A 25,799-nucleotide genomic window follows, 5' to 3' on the forward strand; every position below is an offset into this window, starting at 1 on the left:
TATGAAAAACCCTGAACTGAAGTCTTAATTTACTTATCTGAATACCTTTATAAAGGCTTTTTAAAAAAAATTCCTCGAGCCCAATAGTTTCTATTCTAAGACAACTAGTCTTCATAGATGCTTTGAACTGGGGTGACAGAAAGGAGTGTTTTTTCTGTTGATTTCTGAGAATATAAGTTTTTTTTTTTGGGCGGGGTGGCGGAATCTAGGTTTGTTCTTGGTCCTCTCCTGCTCAACCTGAGCAGAGAATCATTTGTCTGATAAGCGAAGTTTCTCTTCCCAGCATGCTTGGTTTTAGATTGTAGATTCAGGAGGTGGTTGGGGAAAGTGATGCTGGAGCTGGAAGTTTAAGCTGGAGGTTCAGGGGCTACCACCGTGACAGTTCTGAAGTTGGTTAGGTTCTGGAACATGTTGCAGTCCATTTCCACAGTGAGCCTCTGGCACCCCACCTTCACTGGCACGAACTTGAGTTGGGTATGCAAAGTGTTTCTGGGCTGCACTGAATTCACTCTGAAATAGAAGAAAAGTCGTAGTTCTGTCTCAGGGCCATTCCTTTGCTGGTCCCAGTGAATCTGATCCTTACCTGCTTACAGAGGTGGACCCTGAAGAAATAAACATGTAAGTACCCAGCTGTTAAAACAGAGGAGGTTTGAAGGGGGTAGAAGGCAGGAGCCTCTGGTGAGCAGCTGTATGGTTGAGAAGAGAAACATCCTATTCTAAGGGCTTCCAGGTTGCATCTGTTGTTTCATCACCTGTGACTTCAGTCTGGTCCCATTCTTGGTAATAGTAGGCTTATGAAAACTATGGTTTTAGAAGCCTCATTGCTAACTGCAGTGGGTGTAGTGGGCATACTGAGATGTCAGGATGCCAGCAGGAGGTGTTTGGAGCCCTATCAGCAGCTTTCTTGTCTACCTGTGGACTTTCTTATGGTGACTGAGCAACTGGTGCGGATTTCTTTTGAGAAGCTTTGCCTTACAGTTTATCTGGGCGACCACAGAAGTCTGGTTAAATGCTGGCAGTCCTCCTCTCAACTTATGGCCAAGAGTGACTGAGTTTCGTGAGGCTGAGGTGGTGGCTCAACAACCACACAACCTGTTAGGGACCTCGGGTTTGTAGGTGGGCATTGTGAACTCTAAACTGTGTGTGTGTGTTTAGTGGAGGATGCTGTGGAGCTCACGAGAGAAGGAGCGATGATTAACAAAGATGCTTGCAACATCTAAAGCCAACAAGGTGCTAATAACCTAGATTATACAGGATTTGTGTGTATGAATATATGTGTGTGTATATATACCCACAGATCAACAAGGAAAAAAGGAAAAGCAAAAAAAAAAAAAAAAAAAAAAAGTGGGCAAAGTTAAGGAACTATACAGAGGAGGAAATGGAAAAGGCTAACAAACATGAAGAGTTGCAAATTAAAACAATGGTGAGATATTATTTTGTTCCCATTAGACCAGATTAAAAGAGAAAACTGGGTATTGCCAAGAGCAGAGGAATGGTAGGAATATAGAAGCTGGAGGGAACTGCAGCTAGTCTACAAACCAATCTGATAGCATGTGGTCAAACCAGGTCTTATCCTCTGTCTCAGCAACTCTATTCCTGTGCATTTACCCCTCACACATGAATTTTCAAGCAGGTATGTAAGGGAGTATGTGTATTTGCGGTGTCTAAAAGTCGGAGGCACTGTGGAGTGGTGTGGTAGGAAGCAGGGGTATACATGATGGAGTAATTTGTAGCAGAAGCAATGGACTTGACGTGGATGAGTGAAAAACAGTTCTGAGTGAAATGAATTAGACATAACATTTATACAGTTTAAAAATACAGGCTCATGAAGTAACAGTACACATTTTACACATATTAAGACAAGGATATGAACAGTGGTGGTGGGAATGGGAGTAGGAAATAGAAGTAAAAGGGAATGTGCAAATAAAAGTCTGTATTGTGTTGTCGCTGGTAGAATGCAGCTCTTGCCTGTGATGTTCCCTAACCCCCTCACCTGTGTTAGTAATACCCAGGCCCTCTCTGCATGGCCAGGGCCTCAACCAGCATCAGGTGCCCAAAGGGCACAGAGCCTCCCTGTCCTGTACCCCTGTAAACACTGGTGGCCCCAGGGTGAGAGAGGCCCTGATCTTTTAGTTCAACTCTGGCAGGGATTTGCTCTGTCTTCATGGACACAGCAAACAGAGTGTCATCTTGGGTTCCTGCCATTCTTTACCATTTGAGCCACCAGGTAAGCCCAGGTTCCTGCCTTTCTGACAGGCTGAGATACTTCTGTGGGATGAGCTTGTGGTCCCTTACCTGTAGCTCTTCTCTCTGTGAATGAGCCCCCTTCCAAAGATGGAGATCACACAGTCTTCCAAGGGAACATCGAGGGGGTTATGGATGCTGACCAAGGCCATCAGGGGCTGATTTTGCTCTGCTGTCTCTGGCATCTGTGGGGGATCCCAAGAGCATGGAGCTGTAGTCACTGCTTCCCTTCCTGGCTGCCCTCCCTGAACCCTTTCTTGGTTATTCTCCTATCTCTACCATCCTCACCTACACTCAACTGCTGACTTCCCTACCCCTCTACTTGGTCTTCTGTATTTACTCTCACCCTTGATCCATCACTGACAACACTGATGGTGCCTTTTCTTCACTTGGAAACCTTGGAAGGTTTCCCATTGTCTTGGAATTCAGCTTTGGTTGGCCTTCAGAGCCCTTCACAATCTAACCCCAATCTATCCCAGACTTATCTGTTCTACCCCTGACTACACCCTAACCTCTGTGGGCAATTTCCCAGCCCCAGCACATCCCTCAGGCTCCCTTCCTTTGGGCCTCTTTACTCAGTCTTCCATCTGCAATGGCCTTCTCCCTCCTCTGCACTGAAAGCTTACCTATTGTTCAAAGCCTGACACAAATGCCACCTCCTCCATGAAGTTTTCCCAAACCCCCAGCCGGAAATAGGCCTCTTTACTTCACTTGTGCCAGAGTGACTTTGTTCCTCTGAAAGCTCTTACATAGACGACCACACGTTATGTCACCCTTGCCCAGCTGTAACCCCCTCCAGGGCAGAGACCAAGTCACATTCATTTTGGTCTGGGTATGCATGTGGAAAGAGGACTGGACTAAGAGCCCTAAGCCTCTAAGACAGCCCATTTTTATGATTTGTAGGCATGATGCTTTCCTCATCTGAATAATGGGAAGAGTTCACCTCCCAGGGCTGTTGTATTAAAAGAAGTAAAACGTGAAAATACATTGGTATTGTATAAAGTGCTAAATGACCGTATCTTTGTGAGTTTGGAGGCAGCCACTGAGAAGACTCCCAATTTTAGAAACCTTTACTTAAACTGTAAAGATTTGGTATCATATATAAGAAATCTCTTTCAAGAGAAAGAGCTCTCAGCCCAGCATTTCCTGATAGTTTCTTCAGCACGGTCACCTGCTCTGAAGCTTGAGGGGCTCTGTTCTTTCTGAAACGGTGACCGAATAGCAGCAAATACAGTGATTTGGGGAAGGACTGGTGCCTACCTCTATGGCAAGGTGTGGTCTGCGAATGGCGATGTCTTGCTGGGCGAAGCAGGGAAGGCTGGAGTGCGTTGCCATGGCAGTGAGTCTGAGGAAGCTATTCTCTGGCAGGTTTTGTTCAAAACTGGAGTTGAACAGGGAGGTAGAGATTTTCTCAGCTGAAACATGTAACAGGTGGAGTCAGTGTGCAGGAGTGAGTGCATGTGCTCCAGAGACACACATGACTCCCAAGAGTCAGGGCCTCGCTGAAGCCAGAAAGACCCCTCAGAGCAATTTCAGAATGAACTCACTCAAGAACCCACCCGAAGGGACTTCTCTGGCGGTCCAGTGGTTAGGACTGCATGGTCTCAAGGCAGCGGGTGCAGGTTCAACCCCCAGTCAGGAAAACAGTTCCCACATTCCACAACCAAGCGCCCAAATGCTGCAACTAAGACCAGGGGCGGCAAAAAACAAACAACCCACCCACCCGAGACCAACATCACCATCGTGAGCACAGCACTTGGTAGACCGCCTCCACAGGGCTCTGGGAAGGGCCCTGTGAACTGCAAGCGGAGCCTCAATCTCCTCGTCTAGTAACAACACCTAGCTGGGACGGCTTCTGGTTCATGAGACAGTTGTTAGGTGTTGGCTTCAGACCTGCCACCCAGTCATGGCTGAATATATGCTTGCTTGGTCCCCTCCCCTTCTCTGCTTCTGTGCTTTCCCGTTTGCAGAGAAAATGAAGCCACCCTTCCCTCCTCACCACTGCCTCCAGGGTGAGGCCCCCTCTGTGCCCAGATCCTGTCCTCTGCTTTTTAAATCAGTGCTCCATCCCAACCCCATCGCTGCTTAGCTGTGTAACTGTGGGCAATTTATTTAACTTTCTGTGTCTTGGTCTCCTCATCTTTTGTGGGGATGATAATGGTTCCTGCCTCATAAGGTCATTATGAGGATAAATGAGATAATGCATACAGAACAGTTAACATCATGTTTGCCGAAAATAAGTGCTCAATAAATGTGAGCTATAATTATTCTAGCTGTGTCTCATTTCCTCAAAGGTTGCACCATCGATTATAACCCATCTCTCCTGAGGCTTCGTCTTTTTCTATTATTTCTTCTTCAGCATATAAACAGGTTCTGCTCTCTATCATCTTAAAAGAAAAGAAAGAACACCTTCCCTCTCGGGAGTGTCCCTGTCTGCCACCCAGCCTCTCCTTTTTCCACCCATTCTTCCAGGAAGGACTGCATACCCTGTCTCACCTCCTCAGCTCTCAGTCAGTTTAAGCCCCAGGAACCTATTGCTTCTCCATCAGACCTCTCTGTCAGTAGAGGCTTTCCAGGCTTGGCCTCTCACAGCCTGTCCGCTGGCCATGCTGGGCTCCCGCTTCTCTTTGACGTCGTCTCTCTACTGTCTCCCTGTCTAGTGCCTACATGCTGGTGCTGCCTGGGTTTCCTCCTTGCCCTCTCATTTTCTTTCAGTCCTTCCCCACTCTCCCCTGCCCCCATCCAGGACTTTATCTAGAATACCAGGTTTAGGTTTCCAGCTGCCTACTGGCCATCACAGCTCAGATGTCTTCTGGGATTTCAAACCCAGCATGCAACAAGCAGAACGCATCATTTTTCTCCCCAAACCTGTTCTTTCCCATTGGCCCTACTTTAGAGGCTCACCCAAACTGGAAGCACCCTCTAGCCACATACACAAGTTCAATCTAGCCCACTTCTATAATATGACTTCATTTGAAAAGTTCTGCTAGTTTACTTTGTCCTTCAATTTTTTCAAAACCTTCCAACTTCTACTCTGTGGTTGTTGGACACACATTAGATACACATTAGAATCATATGGGAAGCTTGAAAAATTCCCAATGCCAAGCCACACCCCAAGTCAGTTATAACAGACTCTGACCGAGAGACCTAGGAATCAGTATATTTAAAGTTCTCCAGATGATTCAACATACAGACAAGGTTGAGATACATGACTCTAATATGACCCCTTCCATTCCTTTCTACCAAAAGTTCTTTTTCAAAAATGAATTTCTAATCCCATTGGCTCCTCTGGTTTTACCTTTTACCAGCTCCCCATTGCCCAGAGAATAAACCCAAACTCTTGGGCAGCATCTACAAGCCACTTCAAGATCTGGTCCAGTCTGGCTTTCACGCAACTCCCCCTCTCCACTCCTCCCACTCTTGGAAAGGGAACAGGGTGGAAAGACTGGAGGCAGGGGGACCAGTCAGGAGGTTGCTGCAATCATGTAAACAAGCTCTATTCCACTGATTCTCTTGCCTGCACATTGGAGTCACCCAAGGACTTAACAATATTTTTGATGTTTGGGTCAAACTGTAGAGTTTCTGACTTAATTGGTCTGGGGTGCAGGCTGAGCATCAAACTTCCCCCAGGTGGTTCTTACATGCAGCAAAGTTGGAGAACAGCTGCTCTAGTCCAGGGAATTTCAACCCTAGAATAACACAGGGAGCTCTGAAAAAATTCCAGTGCCTGGATCCGGCTCCAGATCAATTACATAAGAATCTCAAGGAGGAGGAAGAACCTGGGCCTATGTCCCCTCTGCCTGGAAAGCTCATGACTCACTTCTCTGACACTGCCTTACTCATCCTTCAAGACCCAGGGCAGCCTGATTTACCTGGGGCCAGCCTGCTCCTGCCTGGGAGAGATGCTAATCCACCATTGTACTGCGTTTACCTCGTCAAACACTTCTTAACACTGCTCCATAGTCTGTTTACTCAAATGACTACAATCAGAATTGGGGGCTTTGTTTTTCCTGTGTGAAGCTCAGTAAATACGTATTGAATGAGAGAGAGAGAGGGCGCGCGAGCACATCAGGAACTAGAAACCATGTCGTCAAATCTGCAGGGGTTGCTGTATGGCTGCTGCCTGCTCAGAGTGGGAGCCGGGTGTGTAGAGTGTTGGGAAGGGATCACAGATAGTTACCTGAGTTGGCACTGAGAGTAAGGACAAACTTCTTCCTCCAGAGCTTGGCCGCAAGGACGCCATTGTAGTACACTGCCTGTAGCCCAACTGCCAGCTGCACTTCCTTCTCCTGGTCACTGGGGTTTAACAAGTTCACAGAGAACTCTACATTCTTTCCCAGGGCTAGGGAACTCGGCGCTTTCAAAAAGAGTTGAAGAGGATCATCAGTCTCACAGCTAGGAGGATGGATGCCATCATTCTTGCGTTCCATTCTGTATTTCTGGACTTTCTCCAGCACCTTTTTTTCTTGAGAAGATCCTGAAGAATGGAATAAACAAAGCAGGCCTCTTACCCAACAGGTATGCTGCTGCTAAGTCGCTTCAGTTGTGTCCGACTCTGTGCCACCCCACAGACGGCAGCCCACCAAACGCCCCCGTCCCTGGGATTCTCCAGGCAAGAACACTGGACTGGGTTGCCATTTCCTTCTCCCAGCAGGTATAGACCCTTCTAATAAAAGCTCAGGATTAAGGTTCATTGACCCACTACTGCTCAAATCTGCCAAGGCCTCCAGAGCCTTGCAGACCTCTTGTGCCACATGGAGCTGAAAAAAGGGTTTGTGTTAGACACACTCACCACAGACACAGTGTGTCTCTTCCAAGTCACTCAGGGGTCAAGTTCTTTAAGTACTATGAATTTGCCCCTTGAATGGTGGGAGAGCTAGTTTTTGTACAAGTTGCAGGAACTTGTATTTTCCTAAATGAAGGAGTTTGGATTTATTCCAAGGGAAATGGAGGCCATGGAATATTCTGGAGCAGGAATATTCTGTAACATAAATATATTTGTGTCCTGGGAAGCTCACTCTGGAAACTCTAAGTTAGAGATGGAATAATGATGGGGAGGCTGGAGGCAGAGGTCCAATTAGGAGGCTACTATAATACTGTAGAAAAAAGATGATGAGGCCCTGGGTGACCTGCAGGCAGTCGGGAAGGAGATGAGGAGATGGGTGTGAGGGTACCATTGGGAGGCTCAAGAAAAGTGCAGGCCTTCTTGTTTGGACAAATGGGTGGACAGCGCAGCAGTGCGCTCTAGTAACTAATATGGAGGGGAATACACAGGGAGGCTGGGGAGTGTTGGAGGACAGCAAGAGAGAGAGAATATTTCCTGGCAGCTGGGCTCATTTTTTGTTTTGTCTTTGGCCATGCCACACGTGACATGTGGGATCTTAGCTTCCTAACCAGGGATTAACCCCCTGCAGTAGAAGTGCAGAGTCTTAACCACTGGACCACCAGGGAAACCACCTGGGCTTATTATTAAGTATTCTGTTCTACAGCAGTGGTTCTCAGCTGGGGACAATTTTGCCCCCAGGGGACATCTGGAAATGTCAGGAGGCATTTCTGGTTGTCACAACTGGTGGTGGTGGTTGGAGGAGGGGCTGGCATCTAGAGGGTACAGACCAGGAAGGCTTCTGAATGTCGCAGGTTGCACAGCCTCCCAGATAGCAGAAGTATCTGGTCCAAAATGTGAATAATGTCAAACAGGGTTGAGAAGTCCTGTTTTATGTGATGGGGAACGGACTGCATGTCTCCCTGGCCTGCATGTGTCTGGCCCATTCCTTTCCCTCTGTTCCTGTTTGGGGCCCTCCTCTGCCTGGTGCGTGCATGCTAAGTTGCTTTAGTCGTATGCAACTCTTTGCAACCCCACAGACTGTAGGCACTCAGTCTGTCCATGGGATTTTCTGGGCAAGAAAATAAATGGGTTGCCATTTCCTACTCCAGGGCATTTTCCTGACCCAGGGATTGAACTGGCATCTCCTGAATTGGTGGGCAGATTCTCTACCTCTGAGCCACCTGGGAGGCCCCCCACTGCCTGGTACCTTCAGGATACTTGTAGTTCTGTGTGATGTCCTCACGGCGGTCACAGTCCACATTCTTGGTGCTGATATTATTGCCAAAATACTTAGTGTTGCAGTCAGTCAACTCCAGTGTCCCGTCCTCACGGCACCTCCAGACCACACATGAGGCATTAATTGAGGCAAAAATGTCTGATACTGCAGGGCTCAGCCACACAGTCCCCTCCTTGACCGCTTTGACTGGGACCAGATCACAGGCCTCCAGGACTGACGGAGAGAAATGTCAATGAGTGAGAGGAATCATACCCAGACCTTGGCTTTGGTCAGAGCAGCAAAACCTCTGTCCCCATCCTAATGCCCTATTGCCCCTCCACTGGAATCAAGGTCAGAGGTGGGCACTAGGCAGGGTTTCTGAGAGGGCACAGCTGGGGTGAAGCTCACTTTTAGTGACAAAACTTTTTGGTCAGGATCTATGGCAGGCGCTCTCTTGGACAAGACCTCAGAGTTACAGAGTACATGGGAGTTCCTAAGCCAGCTTGACCACAGACACGACAGGAGGAGGTTGCCTTTGTTGAGCACTTCCTACGTGCCTGGCTCTGTGACTGTTCTGTTCCTGGGGGACCTTAGGCCAGCATCACACTGCTCACTATCAGTCCTGGCACCACTTCTGTTTTAGGGGCTGCAGACCTGCTATGGACCACCTGCTGCCCCTGTTTCCTCTCCAAGGGACTCCTTGCACTCTTGCAGCTCTGTGTAACCTGGTGGTCCTAGGCCCACCCCAGGCTTTACCTTCATCTCCTTTAAGAGCACTTAGGTATAGAATCTGCCATCCGTCATAACCCTCAGGCAGAGCAGGCCGGGCCATCCAGCACTCCGTGGAAGTCTGGAAGATCCTGAAGCAAAGGGAACAATACAAGTGGGGGGAAAAGTCCTGAAGCAGCCCAGAGACGACAGAGCTGAGACTAAGTGGATGGGAGGACGCTGTGTAAGAGTGGTTCCAACACTCCCAGGAAGGGGTGTGCGTCTCACATTCGCCCTGACCTTCAGAATCCTGCCTTCCGGAGTCCTGAAGGCGTATTCACAACAGGGCTACTTGGGCTGGGGGTTCCCACGGATGACAGGCTGCGGGTTTGGAGCCCTTTCAGGTCTGGGACATCACCCATTCCCTTTGGGCTTCTCACCAGGCTCTGCCTCTGTTGCCTTCTCCATTCTGAAGCCCCTCCTCATTGTAGTACTCGTCTACCAGCAGGTCCCCGCCGGTGCCCTGGGCAGAGGTGAACGCGGTAACAACTCGGGCAGGGATTCCCAGGCCTCGCAGCACTGCATGGAAGCGGGCAGAGGGTCAGGGCACCAGAGAGGCCTGGGACGTGGGGATGGGGCCTATGGCTAGCATTCTCAGTGTCTCCTCTGGACACTAGGCAGTTTCATGGTCTTAATGCCAGGTGACATTGTGGAAGGAGAAGAGGCACAGGAACTGACACCCGCCCGACCTACGCTATATGAAGGCCAAGTAATGAGAAACAGACAAGTTAGGCAGGGGTGGAGCACACAGCAGGGGGAGGCTTCCACAGAGCGCTGGGACTGGCTTTTCTGGGGCAGAGGCAGGGAGGAGCTTTGGGGAGTTCGGGAGCAGAGCTCACCAGATGGGCCCAACTTTGCTGAATCTGGGAAAAGGAGCAGAAGCTGGTTGGGAGGAGTGGCTGGGGAAAAGCCATCTTAGCCAGATGGTGCATGGGAAGCAATCACAGGTGTGGTGGAGGTGGGGGAATGCTGCAGAGTGGAGGCAGTGGCTGCTTTGGGGCAGGGGGTACTGGGCAACCCAAGACGCAAGGCAGACACTCTGTGCGGTAGCCAAGGTGACTTGTCTGAGTGTGGCAGGGTCTGCTCTCTACCTGTGCAAGCAACAGCTGCCAACACCCAGGCCTGACCCTCGTACACGGGCCTTCCATGACCAGTGACCCACTGTCGCAGGATGGGCGCACTGCCCCGGCGCTTGTTCAGCAAGGCCCTTTCCTCCGTGGTCTGGATCTTCGCAGTGGGCAGGACAAGCTTCTCCTTAAGAATCTGCAGCTGTTTGGGGAAATGTGTGGATGTTTATGGGGGTGGGTAGGGAGGGCTTGGGTTTCTCAGGTGGCGCTAGTGGTAAAGATCCCGCCTGCCAGTGCAGGAGATGAAAGAGACATGTGTTCAATTCCTGGGTGGGGAAGATCCCCTGGAGGAGGGCATGGAAACCCACTCCAGTATTCTTGCCTGAAGAATCCCACGGACAGAGGAGCTTGGTGGGCTAGAGTCCATAGGGTCACAAAGAGCCAGACACAACTGAAGTGACTTAGCATGTCCATAGCAAGGGCTCATTACAGCTCTCCAGGTGTGAACAGACCACCTGTATGGGAATCACCTGGAACTTGTTAAACCTGCGTGTTCCTGGGCTCCACCCTCACCCCCTGGGATGGTGTCTGGGAATCCTCCTTTTTAACAAGTCCTTCAGAAGCAGGGGTTCATGAGCCATGAAAGTGAAAGTGTTAGTTGCTCCATCATATCCAATTCTTGTGACCGCATGGACTGTAGCCCACCAGGCTCCTTTGTCCATGGGATTCTCCAGGCAAGAACACTGGAGTGGGTTGTCATTCCCTTCTCCAGGGGATCTTCCTGACCCAGGGGTTGAAACCTGGATCGAACCCAGGTCTCCCGCATTGCAGGTGGATTCTGTACTGTGTGAGCCACCAGGGAAGCCCATAGTGGCAAACGACACTCAGGACATGAGAGCAGCAGGAGGGCTGCCCCTCACTGGAGGCTTTCACCGTTCCTTGGTCTGCCTGGCCCTGATTCTTCGAGTGTTTGCACCTGGGACCTTGAGGCCCACGTTTCCTCCTCCTCGCAGGCTAGCCCTGACCCTCACCACCTCCTCAGAGGAGAGGACTGAGCCACATAAGGAAATAGAGAGCACATTACTCCTATGAGAGAACTTTTTAAGGACAATAGAAAAGGACCAAGCCACCTTCATGGGAATAATTTTGAAATGAAAACAAGTTCCTTTGACTGCTTTATCACCAACCCGCGGGTAAGATGGAACCGACCCCCTTCTTCCCAGGGTCCTAAGCTCCCTGTCAGGGCTGGGAGTGGGGAGGCAGGGAGAGGGAGGTCTCAAGGAAATCCCGGTCAGTTTTAGTCCTCGCTGGCTTGTGACCTGAAGGAGGACACCTTTCGGTCATTTCTGTCCCCGCTGGATGCTACTGTCTGCCCCTCCTCACTCAGACCCTTCTCCAGGGCCTGTTCCCTGCACTCTGGGAGGAGGGGACCATTTGTGAGTAAAAAACTTCTGGGGCCCTAGACAGGGGCAGCTCTGGCAGAGGACTGCTGTCTCATCTCCTCCCCCTCCCTACCCCGTCCTCACTCACCAAGGAGCCCAAGACTTGGGCCACGTGCACGGGGTTGCCCCACTTCTCCACCTGCTTGTCCACGGTCAGTAAGCACAAGCCAAGGTCGATCACATCCTCCTCGAGCTGTAAGGACCACACAGGGCCACCCATGATGGAGGGTGTGCAGGTTAGCCACTCCTCCTACAAGTCAACCCCACCCCTTGTCCTTCTTGACTCAGGCTCCACTCCTTCCTGCCATATTCCTGAAGAAGTTCTCGTTCTTCCCTCTGCCCCAGGGCCCTGCACCTCAGCCTTTTGCCTCTTCTGTTGCCTGACTGCTGATAGTGTGGGCTTTTGAGCACCAGGGCTCTGTCGAGTCCTTTCATTTCTACAGTTTTTCACGTAATTTGCTCCCACAGCTCCTAACAGGGCTGTCCCTGTGTGGGGGTGGATAAAATGGCAGCTTCTTCTCTGGAGGAGCAGAAGTGAGGAGTGAGGGAGACACTTGGGCACTTAGGCTACAGATCTCAGCAATGTGGCTGGGGCTCTAGGAGAGATGCCAACCCAGGGAGCACAGTGGAGAGTCCCTCTGCCTCTGGGGGCTGCGAAAACTTTCAGAGGGCCTTAAAAGATGGGCAGGCCTTTCCCAGGTGGCAAGTGAGGGAAGGTATTCCTGGCAGAGGGAACATTCAGCCTGCACAATCGAGGGATGACCAGGAGCTGAAGCGTGGAGTTGGTGGGGGCGTGCTGCTCTTGGGGAGAGGGAAGCAGTGGCCTGGCTGTGAAGAGTCTTGTGTGTCAAGCCAGGGGATTTGGTGTCTATCCTGTAGATGGTGAGGATTTAACAGAGGCTTTATCTGCATGGTCTTTAGGAAGATAACTCTGGTGGTTGAGGAGGATGGTCTAGTGTGACCCTGAGGGGATTGAGGTACCACGTGGCTGAACTTGCACGAAGAAATGGCCTCATGACCAGAGGCTCTGGACTGGCCCAATCTGTTTGACGTGAGCACTGAAAGTTATGGGGTGATCACTGTCTCCCCACCTTCCCTGGAGGGCCCTGTACCTGGCCAAAGTCCCAGGGCTCGGCCTGGATGCAGTCAGCCGTGCCCAGGAAGATGAGGCCATTCTGGTTCAGCAAGTACTCCCTGCGCTGAGCTTCATTCCCCAGGAACACAGCATCCTCTGGAGAGAAGCAGGCAGGGATGAGGGACTGTGGGATACTAGGTGTGCCGTCCATCTCCAGGCCTTTGCCCTCCCTGGTTAGGGGAGATTCTGCTGCAGGCCCTCCCTTCAGCTCCAGGCCTGGTAGAGACTGTGAAGGAAACCCCTCTTTTCATCCCATACTGGGACCAGGCTTCCTCTCTGGTGAAAGTGGGGAAGGGGATGAGAGTCCCTGGGTCAGCCACAGTGCCTTTCATGGCCAGCCAGCAGACAGGAATAAGCCAATCTTAAAAGGCCTACTGGTTCACAAAGAAACCTGCTCCTGAACCAAGAGCATTTGGCAATAGGCCAGGGGGCTTCCCAGGGGGGCTGCTATGTCTCTCCCACAAGTTCAACCAGAAAAAAGTGTTTCAGAAAAAGCAAACAGGTTGACAGATGTGAGCAGAAGGGAAGACAAGTAGGGTTGGAGGGAGAATGGGGCTGTGTGTGTGAGGGAACAGTGGGAGCCACCCGGCGTGTCTAAGGGGGTCTAGGACTCCTATAACCTCTTCCTGCTGCCTCTCCTACTATCTTCATTGAACGGTTGCCTGGGGGTCATGAAGGGGGTGGGGGTTTTAAGGAGGCCATCGCCTACTCTAGGAAGCTGGGAGCAGCTGGCGGACCTAATATGCTTGTCAAGTGTCTCTCTCTGCCTGTTGCCAGGGGTGAATTAAGGGCTGGTTAGACTGGTTCCTGGAGATTAGAATGAGAAGAGGATTTCCAAACCATCCTCCGAGGCATCCAACTAGGATGAGGGTACTCAAGGTAGCAGAATGCTGGGATATTAGATATCAGGAAGCCCTGAAAAACCTTGGACAGAAAATCACAGAATCATGTGCCCAAGGAGCCCCGGGTCCTTGCCCCTCCATCCTGAGTACCATCTGTGAGGTCAGCTGGACATCGTCTCTTTGGAAATTGCTTCAAAGCGAGGAGTTTGGCCCCAGGCTCTGCAGACTTTGGGAAGTACATTATCAGAGCACAGGTATCACCCTTCTTCTCAGCTTGGGTGCATCCCCTCCCCTCTTTGTAAAGCTCCCTGCTTATGAATAGGACCTTGACTTTCACTATAGGGTGTAAAATTTCCTTTTGAATCCAGAAGAGCCCCATCTTCAAGTATGGTAAGATGAGACTGAGTCCCAGATAATTTCTGAAAATCTCTAACTCACCTCCCAGATGGGCAGTGCCAGGACTTCCCCTCTGGCTAGACAGACGCCTCACCCCTACAGAGAGGCCTTCCCTCACCGGTCCCAATAAGCCAGCTGTGGAGGCAGGAAACTTGGCGTAGAGTCAAGACCGTGAGCTCCCTCTGAACCAAGGCCTGTTCCAGATCTGTATTTCGGCATCTTTGCTCAGGTTGTCAGGGCCTAGCTCTGGATGTGCGCTCAGTCAACAAGGCAGGTACAGTCAAGCCTCAGTTTTGGAGGGAAATGGCTTGAGGGCAGTATGTGGAGAGCCACGGGCCCTCGCTCAGCTGAAGGGGCCTTGAATCCATACTCTCCTGCATGGGGCAAGGGCACCTCAGTGGACACTAGTTCTCCTCCATTGTTCCACCTGCCAACCCCCTTGGAACAGGAATGAAGGGCCTGGACTGAGGACAGACAGGGCTATCCGAAGGAGGGGGCCACCCGAGGACTCCAGGCTGGGCAAGTGAAGTGGAGACAGGGAGTTACTGGGACTCAGGTGCTGATTAGGGAGGCCATCAAGCCCTGGGATCCAGGGGCTTCAGGGTAGATTTCTTCTACTTCCCCTTGTTCCCAGCCCTGCCTCATAAGGAGGCCCTCTTTGGGCTGGCAGTGAACTTGTGAAAGGAAAAGGCTAGTCTGGGGATAGCAGGGATGGGCAAACAGGAAGAAACTGTTTTCCAGTCCTCTCAATAACTGTGCAGGTAGCCCAAAGGATTAAGGTGGGGTGTGGCGGATTCACAAAGGAAACAGACTCAGTCTTCAGAATGGGAAGGAAGAGGAGACGTTCTCTTGGCTTTCGTCTGGGGCACATCAACCATGTCTAATGACTTTTCTAGATTAAATAGTCCTGACAGCTAGGGCTGAGCTTTGCCAGAGGTGGCACCGGCTGGGCCTCAGGAGGCCACCTGACCCCAGGAAAGTCCATCCAGAGGCTGCTGAGCTAGGGAGACTGGTTGCTAATACGCTGCTCTAGGCAAGTATTTGGATGGGTCATGGTGGAGAGAGAGAGTCTAGAGTAAGGACAGAACTAACAAATAGAAAGAAGCAAGAAGGAAGATTTACTGTGAAGCTAAAACTGAAGCTTTGGGTCCCTCACCAGCACAGAACCCCCCTTCAAGTCAGGGGGGCCTAAGCAATTCAAAATTCTATGTTCTTTTTCTTAAAGAGGATCCCCCAAATTAATTAAAAACTCAGGTCCTGCAAAACCTGGATTCACCATGGAGACAGACGTTGGGAGCCCAGGGAGGGATCAGAGAAACCTGTCCCGCAGGCCCCCTCTTATCCTGAAGTGCTTTCCAGCTCTTGGCCCCTATTCTGTTATCACAGAGGGAGTTCTTCTGGGGTCACCGCAGTGAGTCTCAGCTCCGGTGACTAAGTAGCCTGAGCCAGGACCAGACTAGCCTCTGCTCTCAGTGGGAAGCTCTGGGCTTCTTTCATCAGGTGACACCAAGTCAGGACCCAGGGTCTGAGAGGCCGTTCATCCAGGGAGTGGTTTCCACAGTGGCTAAGTACCTGTGCTGTTCTGGAGGGAGCTGTCCCCTGGGGCCCCGGCTCCAGGGCCTTGAGTCTTGCGCAGCCCAGGCTGACCCAGGTCCAACTCACCTCGATTCCAGGGGTTAAAGAGCAGTGTGAACTGGCCTAGGCATTGTGTCCTGCCCGAAATCTGCAGCAGGAGTGAGTAGTGGCCAATGATAGCATCTGCAGGTGTGGTCACAGAGATTGTCCAGGACTGGTCATCTCTCTCCTCCACCATTGCACTCCACCACTTCCGGTCCCCCAGACTGGAAACCGAGAACGTGACTTGGGTCCCACTGGCCATGGAAGGTTGCTTTCCTGCAGTCACACAGAGATGAATTGGTAATTTGGACCCCTTGGCCAAAACTCAGAGTAACAAAAGGAAGTATCACAAAACTGAAGTAAGTGAAAATTAGATTTGGAGGAGAATGAAAGCCACTCATCAAGGAATGGGGGTCAGAAAAGGGTGAGGGGAGAGCACAGGTCCTTAGCGCCCATGGACATCTAGAAAAGGTTCATAATGTATAATATGGGCCTCGTCATATCTCCTTCACTGGACCGATGTGAGGTCTTAATGAGATATTGCAAGTAAAGCCCTTGGCTCAAAATCTGACATGTAGTACAGATTCAGCAAGTAGTAGAAATTAAATGTTATATTTAGCCTAGATTAAATCCCATTCAGGCTTTTCTACAAAACTGATATTATATATGTAACAGAAAAACTCCTTAGTGATAATGCAGCCAAGCAACTTCTGAATTATGATAAATGCTACTTACTATGAATATTATCAGGCTTCCCTGGTAGCTCAGCTGGTTAAGAATCTGCCTGCAATGCAGGAGACTCCGATTTGATTCCTGGGTCGAGAAGATCCACTGGAGAAGGGATAGGCTAGCCCCTCCAGTATTCTTGGGTGGCTCAGATGGTAAGAATCCACTTGCAATATGGGAGACCTGGTTTTGATCCCTGGGTTGGGAAGATGCCCTGGAGAAGGGAATGGCTAGAAGGGATAGGCTAGCCACTCCAGTATTCTGGCCTGGAGAATTCCATGGACAGAGGAGCCTGGCAGGCTATAGTCTATAGGTCACAGAGAGTTGGACACGAATGAGTGACTTTCACTTTCATTTCCTTGCATATTATCTCATCCTCACAGGATTTCTTGAGGCCCAGGTGCAGTGTGAGCCAGTTGCCCCTTGGTTCTCTGAGGTGGGGCTGGAGAAAGAACCCCCTAGTCCTACTGCCAATGGAGTTGAGGTCAGTCCCACTCACCAGTTTGTGCAATGAAGGCTACCTTCTTCAGGGCACGCAGAAATGTGTGGACTGGAGCCTGAAAGTGCAAGCTGATGGTGAAGGGCTGCCCCCGCCTCACAATGAGCCGCTGGGAGCTGATGTCATTGGTGTGGTGCTCTGCATTGTTTCTCGCTGCCTGGAAGTCGCAGCTCTTGATCCCCAGGCCTGCTGTGGAGAGAAAGAAATCCTGGAGACTAGGTAAATGCGACACCATCGGTAAAAGCAGAGACCCTGAAGTCAGAGATGCAGGGTTCAAATCCTTGGCTCAACTTACTAGCTGTGCTGTCTCAAGCAAGTAGCTTAACCACTCATCCTCAGTTCCCTCTTCCTCAGAATAACCACCCTCCTTGCAGGGTTATGAAAAACAAATGAGGTAACGTACATAATATTCTCAGCCCCATGTCAGACACATAGTATAAGTCCCTGTTGCTACTATTAATAAGAACAATGCTTGTTCTCATTGTTGACCTCCTTTTCTGGTCCCAATTCCAAAGCAATGAATAAAATCCAGAATTTTGCTCACCCCTACTCATTTTTGTCTAAGAATACAATGATCATTTTTAGAGCTAATTTTGAAGTCACTGATTGAGTCAAATTCTTTTGTTTTACAAGTGAGAAGAGTGAGGTGCAGAGAGCAGCTCACTCGAGATTGCGTGTAGCTTTCACCTAAAGGCTCATTAAACCCAGAGTACCATGCAGCCCAGAAAAACCCTACAAGGAAGGGGCCTGTGAGTATTAAGACATTCTCCCAGGCAATTCTCACTTTATAACAAGAATTTGTAAACATGCTAACAGAGGCTAAGCCTTCTGTATCCTCTGCTTCTGCCTGTTTCCCTGCTTGGTGTCTGCCTGTGTCCCTTTTAGTTGGATTCCCTGACTGTGCTGTGCTCTGCTGTACTCAGTCGCTCAGTCATGTCTGACTCTTTGTGACCCTGTGGACTGGGGTCCATGGGGATTCTCTAGGCAAGAATAAAATAGTGGGTTGGTATGCTCTCCTCCAGGGGATCTTCCCAACCCAGGGATCTAACCCAGGTCTCCGGCATTTAGGTGGATTATTTACCATCTGAGCCGCCAGGGAAGCCCTTGCATACTGGAGTGGGTAGTCTATCCCTTCTCCAGGGGAGCTTCTGACCCAGGAATTGAACCCGGGTCTCCTGCATTGTAGTTGGATTCTTTATCAGCTGAGCTACCAGGGAAACCCTGGTTTCCCTGACTCCTGCCTCCCTTCTCTCCTACTTAGCTTTGAGGCTATGACACCCTCATGCTTTCCCGGGTTGTCTACCAGATGAACCACAACCCAGTAAAAATAGTCATGTTAGGATGATGCTGGGATAAGAGTATAAATCTATTTAACCACCATCACCACCTTACCACTGTCATCACAACTATGACCAATTTACCACCAACAACCCAGTCAATTGTCACTCCATAGCCACACCCCCAGCACCACACCACCACTGCACCCATCACCACTTCCCACCATAACCCACCTCTATCATCTCCTCTGCTGCCAGCACCAACTACTACCTTTCCCACCAGAGTCACACAAACACTACCTCCCCTACCACCAGCACCAGCGACCAGCTCGCACACTTTAGCTCCTCCATCATCAGCACTATCCATTTACTATTCCCCCCAACATAGCCCTACAACCACCAGGTCCACCACTATTAGCATCCCCTAACACCTGCAACCATCGTTGCTCATCATCACCTCTGCTACCATCCTGCTTACTTTAATGAAAGCATAATGATAGAGAAGCTACTGAGAGCCCAGTAAGTCCTGTGGAGAGCTGGCTTGGCTCACCTTGTCCCATGGCTGCAGGCTGCTCTTATCCACTTGGCTACTGGAAATGCTGTCTTGAACTGTTGCTCTGAGCTCCCTCTCTGAATCTGTCTTCCAGACAGAAAATGATGATGGGCGCTTTTGTTGGCTTAAGAATCTGTAAAGAGTGGCATTTCCTTCTACTCCACCTGTGTGCTTCCCCATATGTTTGTCTTTCCTGCTCCCTCCCCTCTGGTATCTCTTGGACCAGCTGCAGGAGTTCCCTGTTCTCGTTTATCTCTTGTACCAGGAGGCCCAGACAGGGGTATATCTGGCAGGCTCGAGTGGGAAGTGAATTGCGGGGGGAATCTGCCAGTTGGAGAAGCCCAGATACATGTTTAAGCCTCTAGCTTCCGGGGCCTCAAGAGACCCTCAGAGATATTACCTCGATGACACTGGAAGACTCTGGAAGGAGGTCCATATCCAACTTCAGATTCAGGCCCTAAACATGTCTTGGACTTTAAGTTGTTAGATGTTCATGGACCTTTCTGATAATATAAAGAGAGAGAGCATGTGTGTCTGGGATTCATATGTGTGAAAGAAATTAGGGGGTAGAATTTGTTGGTGAAAAATAAATGTCCAAAGAGCCGAAGCAAGAATTGTGGCTCTTTCAAGCCGGCTGGGTCTGGCACACTCGATCAGAGAAGGTTTGGCACTCTGTTGTTTTTCCTATTACTACTTGTTTTGTCAACACAGGAGAGGATCTCCTACTTGGTTCTCTTTGGCCTCCCAGGTTTTATCTGGGCTTCTGAGACTGTGTCTCTAGAAGCTCTCTCAGACACAGCTGGACTGGCCTGCACATATATGGCATGTCTATAGAAGGATATAGAAGAAACTACAAGGACTGTTGTTTGCCTATTGGGAGGGGAGCTTAGAAATGGATATAGGAGTGTGATTTTTCTGCTGTTTACTGGTTTATACCTTTCAAACTTTGAACCATTACCCATGAAGAATCTCGTTATGCAAAAAAGGAAGCTATTGCTTCTCACTCTTACCAAAAAAGATTCTTCATGAGAAATGAAAAGGGAATTTTTCTTATTATTTGAAGATGATATAATTTTTACCTGAAAAATGTGAATCTACTGAAAAATGATTATAGGAGACAAGATGATTTAGTGAGATTATCTTAAGTTTAATGCATTCCCAGTAAAAATACTAGCAAATTTTTCCTCTGAAACTGAAAAAGCTGATTCTAATATTCAAAAGTAAATTTCTAAAAGACCTAAAATATGATCTAAAAAAAATCTAAAGTTGAATGATCTAAAAAAAATCTCTCATTAGAAATGTAGTATGGCCAGGCTTCCTAGATATTAAAATATATTATGACAGTACTGTAATTTAAAATGTAGGTAGACCAAAATGTATGTATTAAATATGTACTAAATGTGGCAATTAAGTAGGAAAGATAAGAATTCATTAGTAAATGGTTTGGGGATAATTAGCTTCCCAAAATAAAGTTTGTTTGTGACTTTGCACAATACACTTCAATAAATTCCAGATGGATCAAAACTCTAAATGTAAAAAATTAAATCCTAAAATTACTAGAAGATAAGAAACTTATTTTTGAGTCAGCATGGAGAGGGCCTTTAAAGATATTACACAAACTCCAGAAGCCATAAAGAAAAGATTGATAAATTTGATTCCATAACAATTTTTACATGGGAAAACTTATAAACAAAGTTAAAAGATATACAACAAGTTGGGGAAAATCTTTGAAACTCATATCACAAAGGGTTACTTTCCTTGATGTAAAAGGTTTTCACAAATTAAACAATAAAAGGACAACAAATCAATAGAAAAATAGATGAAGGGTATAATGGGTAATTCACAGAAAAGGAAGTTCAAATGTCTCTTAAAAGTGAAAAGATGTCCAGCCTCATTTAATACAAATACAAAATAAAACTGCCCTGGGATATATATTTTTTTCACCCATCAAATTGGCAAAGATAAAATAGTTTCACAACTCTCTGAGTTAGTGACAGTTTGGGGAAATAGTTGCTCTCTCAGTGTGCTGGTAGGAGTGTAAATTGGTGCATCTTTATAGAGGGCAATTAAGTAGTATCTACCAAAACTTTACAAGCTTATACTTTTGAGTTAGCCATTCTACTTCTAGATATTTTGTCATGCAAATAACCAAATGTATAAAATGAAATTTGGAGAAGTATATCCATTGCATTGGAAGTTACAACAGCAAAATTTTGGAAACTACCTAAATGTTTACAGATAAGGCACTGGATAGATAGATTATGGGATACGAACTTAATAGAATACTATACAAGCATGAAAAAGAATGAAGCAGCTCTGTATAAACTGATATGGAACAATCTCCAAGCTACACTGTTAAATGAAATAAGCAAGGTATAGAACTGTGAACAGTAGGCTACCTTTCTAGAAAAGGGTGTGTGTGTGTGTGTGTGTGTGTGTGTGGCAAATAGATATGACTTTGCTTGTATTTACATAGAATATTTCTGAAAAGTTATTGCTTCTAATAACTATAAAGTTATTGATTTTATAGGAAAATTCAATGCCTGGGAGTAAGGAGGGGTTTTTCTTTATACTCTTTAGTATCTTTGTACCACAGAAATATTATATGTTAATAATTCAAAAAAAAAAAAAAAACCACAAAAACTTACAACAGTAAGACAAGCAGATGGGAAGACCTTTCACCACTGTGAGCCTACTGCCTGGGAGGGCAACAGTACAGTCATGGGCGGGCTCCATTTTTGGGATTCTACTTTTGACACTAGCAAAAAGAATCTTCTCTTTCATCAGTCAATTCCCATGGAGTTTCACAAATACCCCTCTCTGGCAGTGTTTCAGTTGGGCCACTTAAAAAATATTTTTAAAATTTATTTGCACTGGGTCTTAGTCATGGCGTGTGGGATTTTTGATCTTCCTTGCAGCATGTAGGATTTTTTTTTTTTTCTCAAAGTTGTGGCATGTGGGATCTAGTTCCCAGGCCAGGGATCAAACCCAGGCCTCTGGCATTAGGAACTCAGAGTTTTAGCCACTGGACCACCATGTGGAGGTGGGCCACTTTTGGAGGAGCTTGTGGTGAGATGGATACTGTTGTATTTTGGTGGAACTGGGAAAAGGAGAGTGGGAAATGTGAGGATGGAGGGAGGGAGGAGGGATCATAAAGGTCCATCCTGCTTCCTCCTGCACCCACACCTTTCAACGCCCCATCTTCTGGCAGAAAAACAAACCTTCAATTGGTGTGTACCCAAGAAGGTTTCACTAATTCATTTGTGACACATTTATTTATTGAGCACTATTGTGATTCCAGAACTGTCTTAGGCACTGGTAATACAGTAATAAATTAGCTGGGCGTGTTCTTGCCACCAAGGAGCTTATATTCCAGCAGGGGCAAACAGACGGTATTAAGTGCATACACCACTAATTATTTATTTGCTGTTGTGACAAGTGCTATAAAGGAGAAGTTTTGAGTTCTAGGACCTGGATTTGGAGGTCAGGGAAAGCTTCCTGAGAAAGTGATACTTAAGTTCCAAAATTGGAAGGATAAATAGGAGTGAGCTAGGCAATGGGACAAGGGGAGGGGTGGGAGGAGGGAGAACAGCATGTGCAAAGGCCCTAAGGCAGTGAGCAATTAAAGGAATGCCATGAAACTGGAGCACAGATTATAATGGGAAAAAGTAAGGGAAGGGCTCCTCTTGCAGAATTGAGTTAAAGATTTTTAATTTTATCCTCAGATCACTGGAGAGCTACTGAATGGCATAACAATCAGATTTGCATTTTAAAAATTCCACATTGGCTCAATAGAGAGAATAAATTATTTGCGGGGGTGGGGGGAGTGGGCAAAGGTGGAAGAGAGAGGACCAATAAGGAACAACTGTGATGATTCAAGGGAGAGGTGATGGTGGCCTGATCAGGGGAGTATTGGTGAGGATAGAGGTGGACAGATTTGACAGAAGTGTAGGAGGTTAAGTTGGAAAGATATGCTAATAGACAGGATATGGAAGGCAAAGAAGAAAAGATATTAAACATGAACCAGGTTCAAATAAATTATACCGGTTCATTGCTTTACAAAGCACTTTCACAGATATCACCTCATATGATCTGAACCTCAATCTTGTAAACTCAGTAAAGAAAGTGAAGTCGCTCAGTCATGTCCAACTCTTTGCAACCCCATGGACAGTAGCCTGCACCAGGCTCCTCAGTCCTTGGAATTTTCTAGGCCAGAGTACTGGAGTGGGTTGCCATTTCCTTCTCCAGGGAATCTTCCTGACCCAGGGATCGAACCCAGGTCTCCCACATTGTAGACAGACGCTTTACCATCTGAGCCACCAGGGAAGTCTAAAAACTTGGTAAGGGGAATCATTATTCCAATTTTATTGGTGAGAAAACAGGTTCAGGGAGTAAACATATTTATTTTTATGAATGAAGTAATGGATAAATAGATTACCATTTGCCTTTTTCGGAAAGAATTTGACGGCTAACATCTTGTTTCAGAAGAGCATATTCAGTTCAGTTCAGTCGCTCAGTCGTGTCCGACTCTTTGCGACCCCACGAATCGTAGCACGCCAGGCCTCCCTGTCCATCACCAACTCCCGGAGTTCACTCAGACTCACGTCCATCGAGTCAGTGATGCCATCCAGCCATCTCATCCTCTGTCGTCCCCTTCTCCTCCTGCCCCCAATCCCTCCCAGCATCAGAGTCTTTTCCAATGAGTCCACTCTTCACATGAGGTAGCCAAAGTACTGGAGTTTCAGCTTTAGCATCATTCCTTCCAAAGAACACCCAGAACTGATCTCCTTTAGAATGGACTGGGTTGGATGTCCTTGCAGTCCAAGGGACTCTCAAGAGTCTTCTCCAACACCACAGTTCAAAAGCATCAATTCTTCGGCTCTCAGCCTTCTTCACAGTCCAACTCTCACATCCATACATGACTACTGGAAAAACCATAGCCTTGACTAGATGGAACTTAGTTGGCAAAGTAATGTCTCTGCTTTTGAATATGCTATCTAGGTTGGTCATAACTTTTTTTCCAAGGAGTAAGCGTCTTTTAATTTCATGGCTGCAGTCACCATCTGCAGTGATTTTGGAGCCCCAAAAAATAAAGTCTGATACTGTTTCCACTCTTTCCCCATCTATTTCCCATGAAGAGCATATTAAAACAGTGTAAAAGATGAAAGATGGTTAGAGATGGAGACAAAACAAAGATGAGGCTAAAAATGCACATCAAACCTACCTGTCCACACACTAGAACTTCATCTCTAAGCCTCCCAGGATCTGAGGCTTTCCCAAGGTCTCACAGTTTATGATAAAGATTGAATTTCACTAGGGTTTTCCATCTCAGATCCTATACATGTGAGTTCATATTAGTCTGCAATCCAAACCACTTCTCGAGAAGGAGGGTCCCTGTATTCAATCTTAAAAAAAAAAAACTCTCAAGGATTTCAACTTCTAAATATAGCAGAATAGCTTGCTACCATTGTCCCTGTTGAAAATAACTAGAAATATGAATAAAATATCTCAAATTTCTGTGTGAGGTATCAAAGGCAGCAAAGATTTGAGGGACCTTGGGGAGAAGAGAAGCGCAGAGAGGTAAGCCTGACAGAATACCACTTTTCCTTTTGGGATATGTGCTGATGCACAATTGGCAGACGACAGCCTGAGGATCTGTTAAGCTCTCTGGCAGTCTTACAGGGCTGAAGGATACAAACTAGAGTTCCAGGGCCATCAAGGATGAAGGACCCCAGTGAACACTCTAGGTTTTCAGTGGGGAACCCTGAATAGCTGTACCCCAGGAGTAAAGGTAAAGACTTTACAAAGACTGAAGCCTGATTTTGATTGTTTTTAGGCTCTCATTCAAAGAAAATTTTTGTTTCTGCTGACATTGTATTAGGTGCTGTTATTATCATTATTTATCTAATAAAGTTTTAAATGATGGAGCAGCATAGATTGGTTTAAAGAATTTTTATTGTGATAGAAAACATGTATCATAAAATTTATCATCTTAACCATTTTTAAATGTACAGTTCAGTAGTATTTAGTATATTTACTTTGTTGTGAAAGAGTTCCCCAGAACATTTTCATCTTCCAAAACTGAAACTCTATACCCATTAAGCCCAACTCTTCTTTGCTCCCTTCCCTCAGCCTCTGGTGACAATCACTCTACTTTCTGTATCATTAATTTGACTAATTTAGATATTTTATCTTCACATAAGCGAAGTTATATTATATCCATCCTTTTATGACTGGCTTATTTCACATAGCATAATGCCCTCAAATTTCATCCATGTTGCAGTATGTGAGAGAATCTTTCCTTTCTAAAGGCTGCGTAGCATTCCATTGTATGTATGTACCCCATTTTGATTATTCATTCATCTGTATAGACACTTAGGTCCACTCCACCTCTTGGCTATTGTAAATAGTGCTATGAACATAAGTGTGCAAAAATCCCTTCAAAACCTTGCTTTTAATTCTTTTGGATATATACCCAGAGGTGGGATTGCTGGATCATATGGTAGTTCTATTTTAATTTTTTAGTGGACTACCAGACTGTTTTCTGAAATGATTGCATTTTACAATCCCTCCAACAATGCAGGTGTTCTAACTTCTCCACATTCCCATCAATACTATTTTCTGTTTTCTGGATTAGCCATCCTAATAGGTGTGAGGTAACAGTTTCTCTTTTCTTTCTTCTTCTGCTTTTTTTTTTTTTGCTGAGCCAGGGGTCATGTGGGATCTTAGTTCCCTAACCAGGGATCCAACCTTGCCGCCTGCAGTGGAAGCCTGGAGTCTTAACCATGGGACTGTTATTTTTCTGGTTCTGACTGTACAGAAGTTCACTCTCATGAGGAAAGGATTCCTGGTTTGTGATCCCTGCATGTGTAGGGCTGCCTCAGAACACTGCACTCTGCTTTCTTTCAGGATGAGGGATAAAGAAAACTTCTAAGTTAAAGAAGATAGTCATGGATAAGCCATTTTATTAAAATTAGAAAGGCTTATTTCCTCCCCATCCTGGCAGCTCCATGTCCCCCTCTGGCTGTTTCAGGGCTTTGCTCTGCATCAGGGTCCCAGATCTGGTTGGGTGCCTCTCAGGGACCCTGAGGCTCAAGACCCTCCTTCTTGCTGACCAGGTGGTGGGCCGAGGTGGACACCTCCAGGCTCCCCCTCCCCACCGCCCTGAGTTTAAGCCATTGTTGTCATAGGG

General features: G+C 47.4%; 1 protein-coding gene across 1 annotated transcript; it reads right to left on the reverse strand.

Annotated features, from left to right (window-relative positions):
• Positions 1–347: 347 nt before the first annotated feature.
• On the reverse strand, positions 348–18,614 carry EPB42 (erythrocyte membrane protein band 4.2). Its single transcript, XM_052647181.1, has 13 exons — positions 18,605–18,614; positions 16,778–16,963; positions 15,598–15,828; positions 12,675–12,793; positions 11,651–11,755; positions 10,145–10,322; positions 9,434–9,572; positions 9,042–9,145; positions 8,277–8,519; positions 6,425–6,721; positions 3,505–3,659; positions 2,296–2,429; positions 348–510 (listed from the first exon to the last, which is right to left on the reverse strand). Exons 1-13 carry the CDS (start codon positions 18,612–18,614, stop codon positions 348–350), a joined length of 2,064 nt encoding a protein of 687 aa, XP_052503141.1.
• Between the last annotated feature and the right edge of the window lie 7,185 nt (positions 18,615–25,799).

Source organism: Budorcas taxicolor, chromosome 10 (assembly GCF_023091745.1).
Source record: "Budorcas taxicolor isolate Tak-1 chromosome 10, Takin1.1, whole genome shotgun sequence".
Classification (NCBI taxonomy): Eukaryota; Metazoa; Chordata; class Mammalia; order Artiodactyla; family Bovidae; genus Budorcas; species Budorcas taxicolor.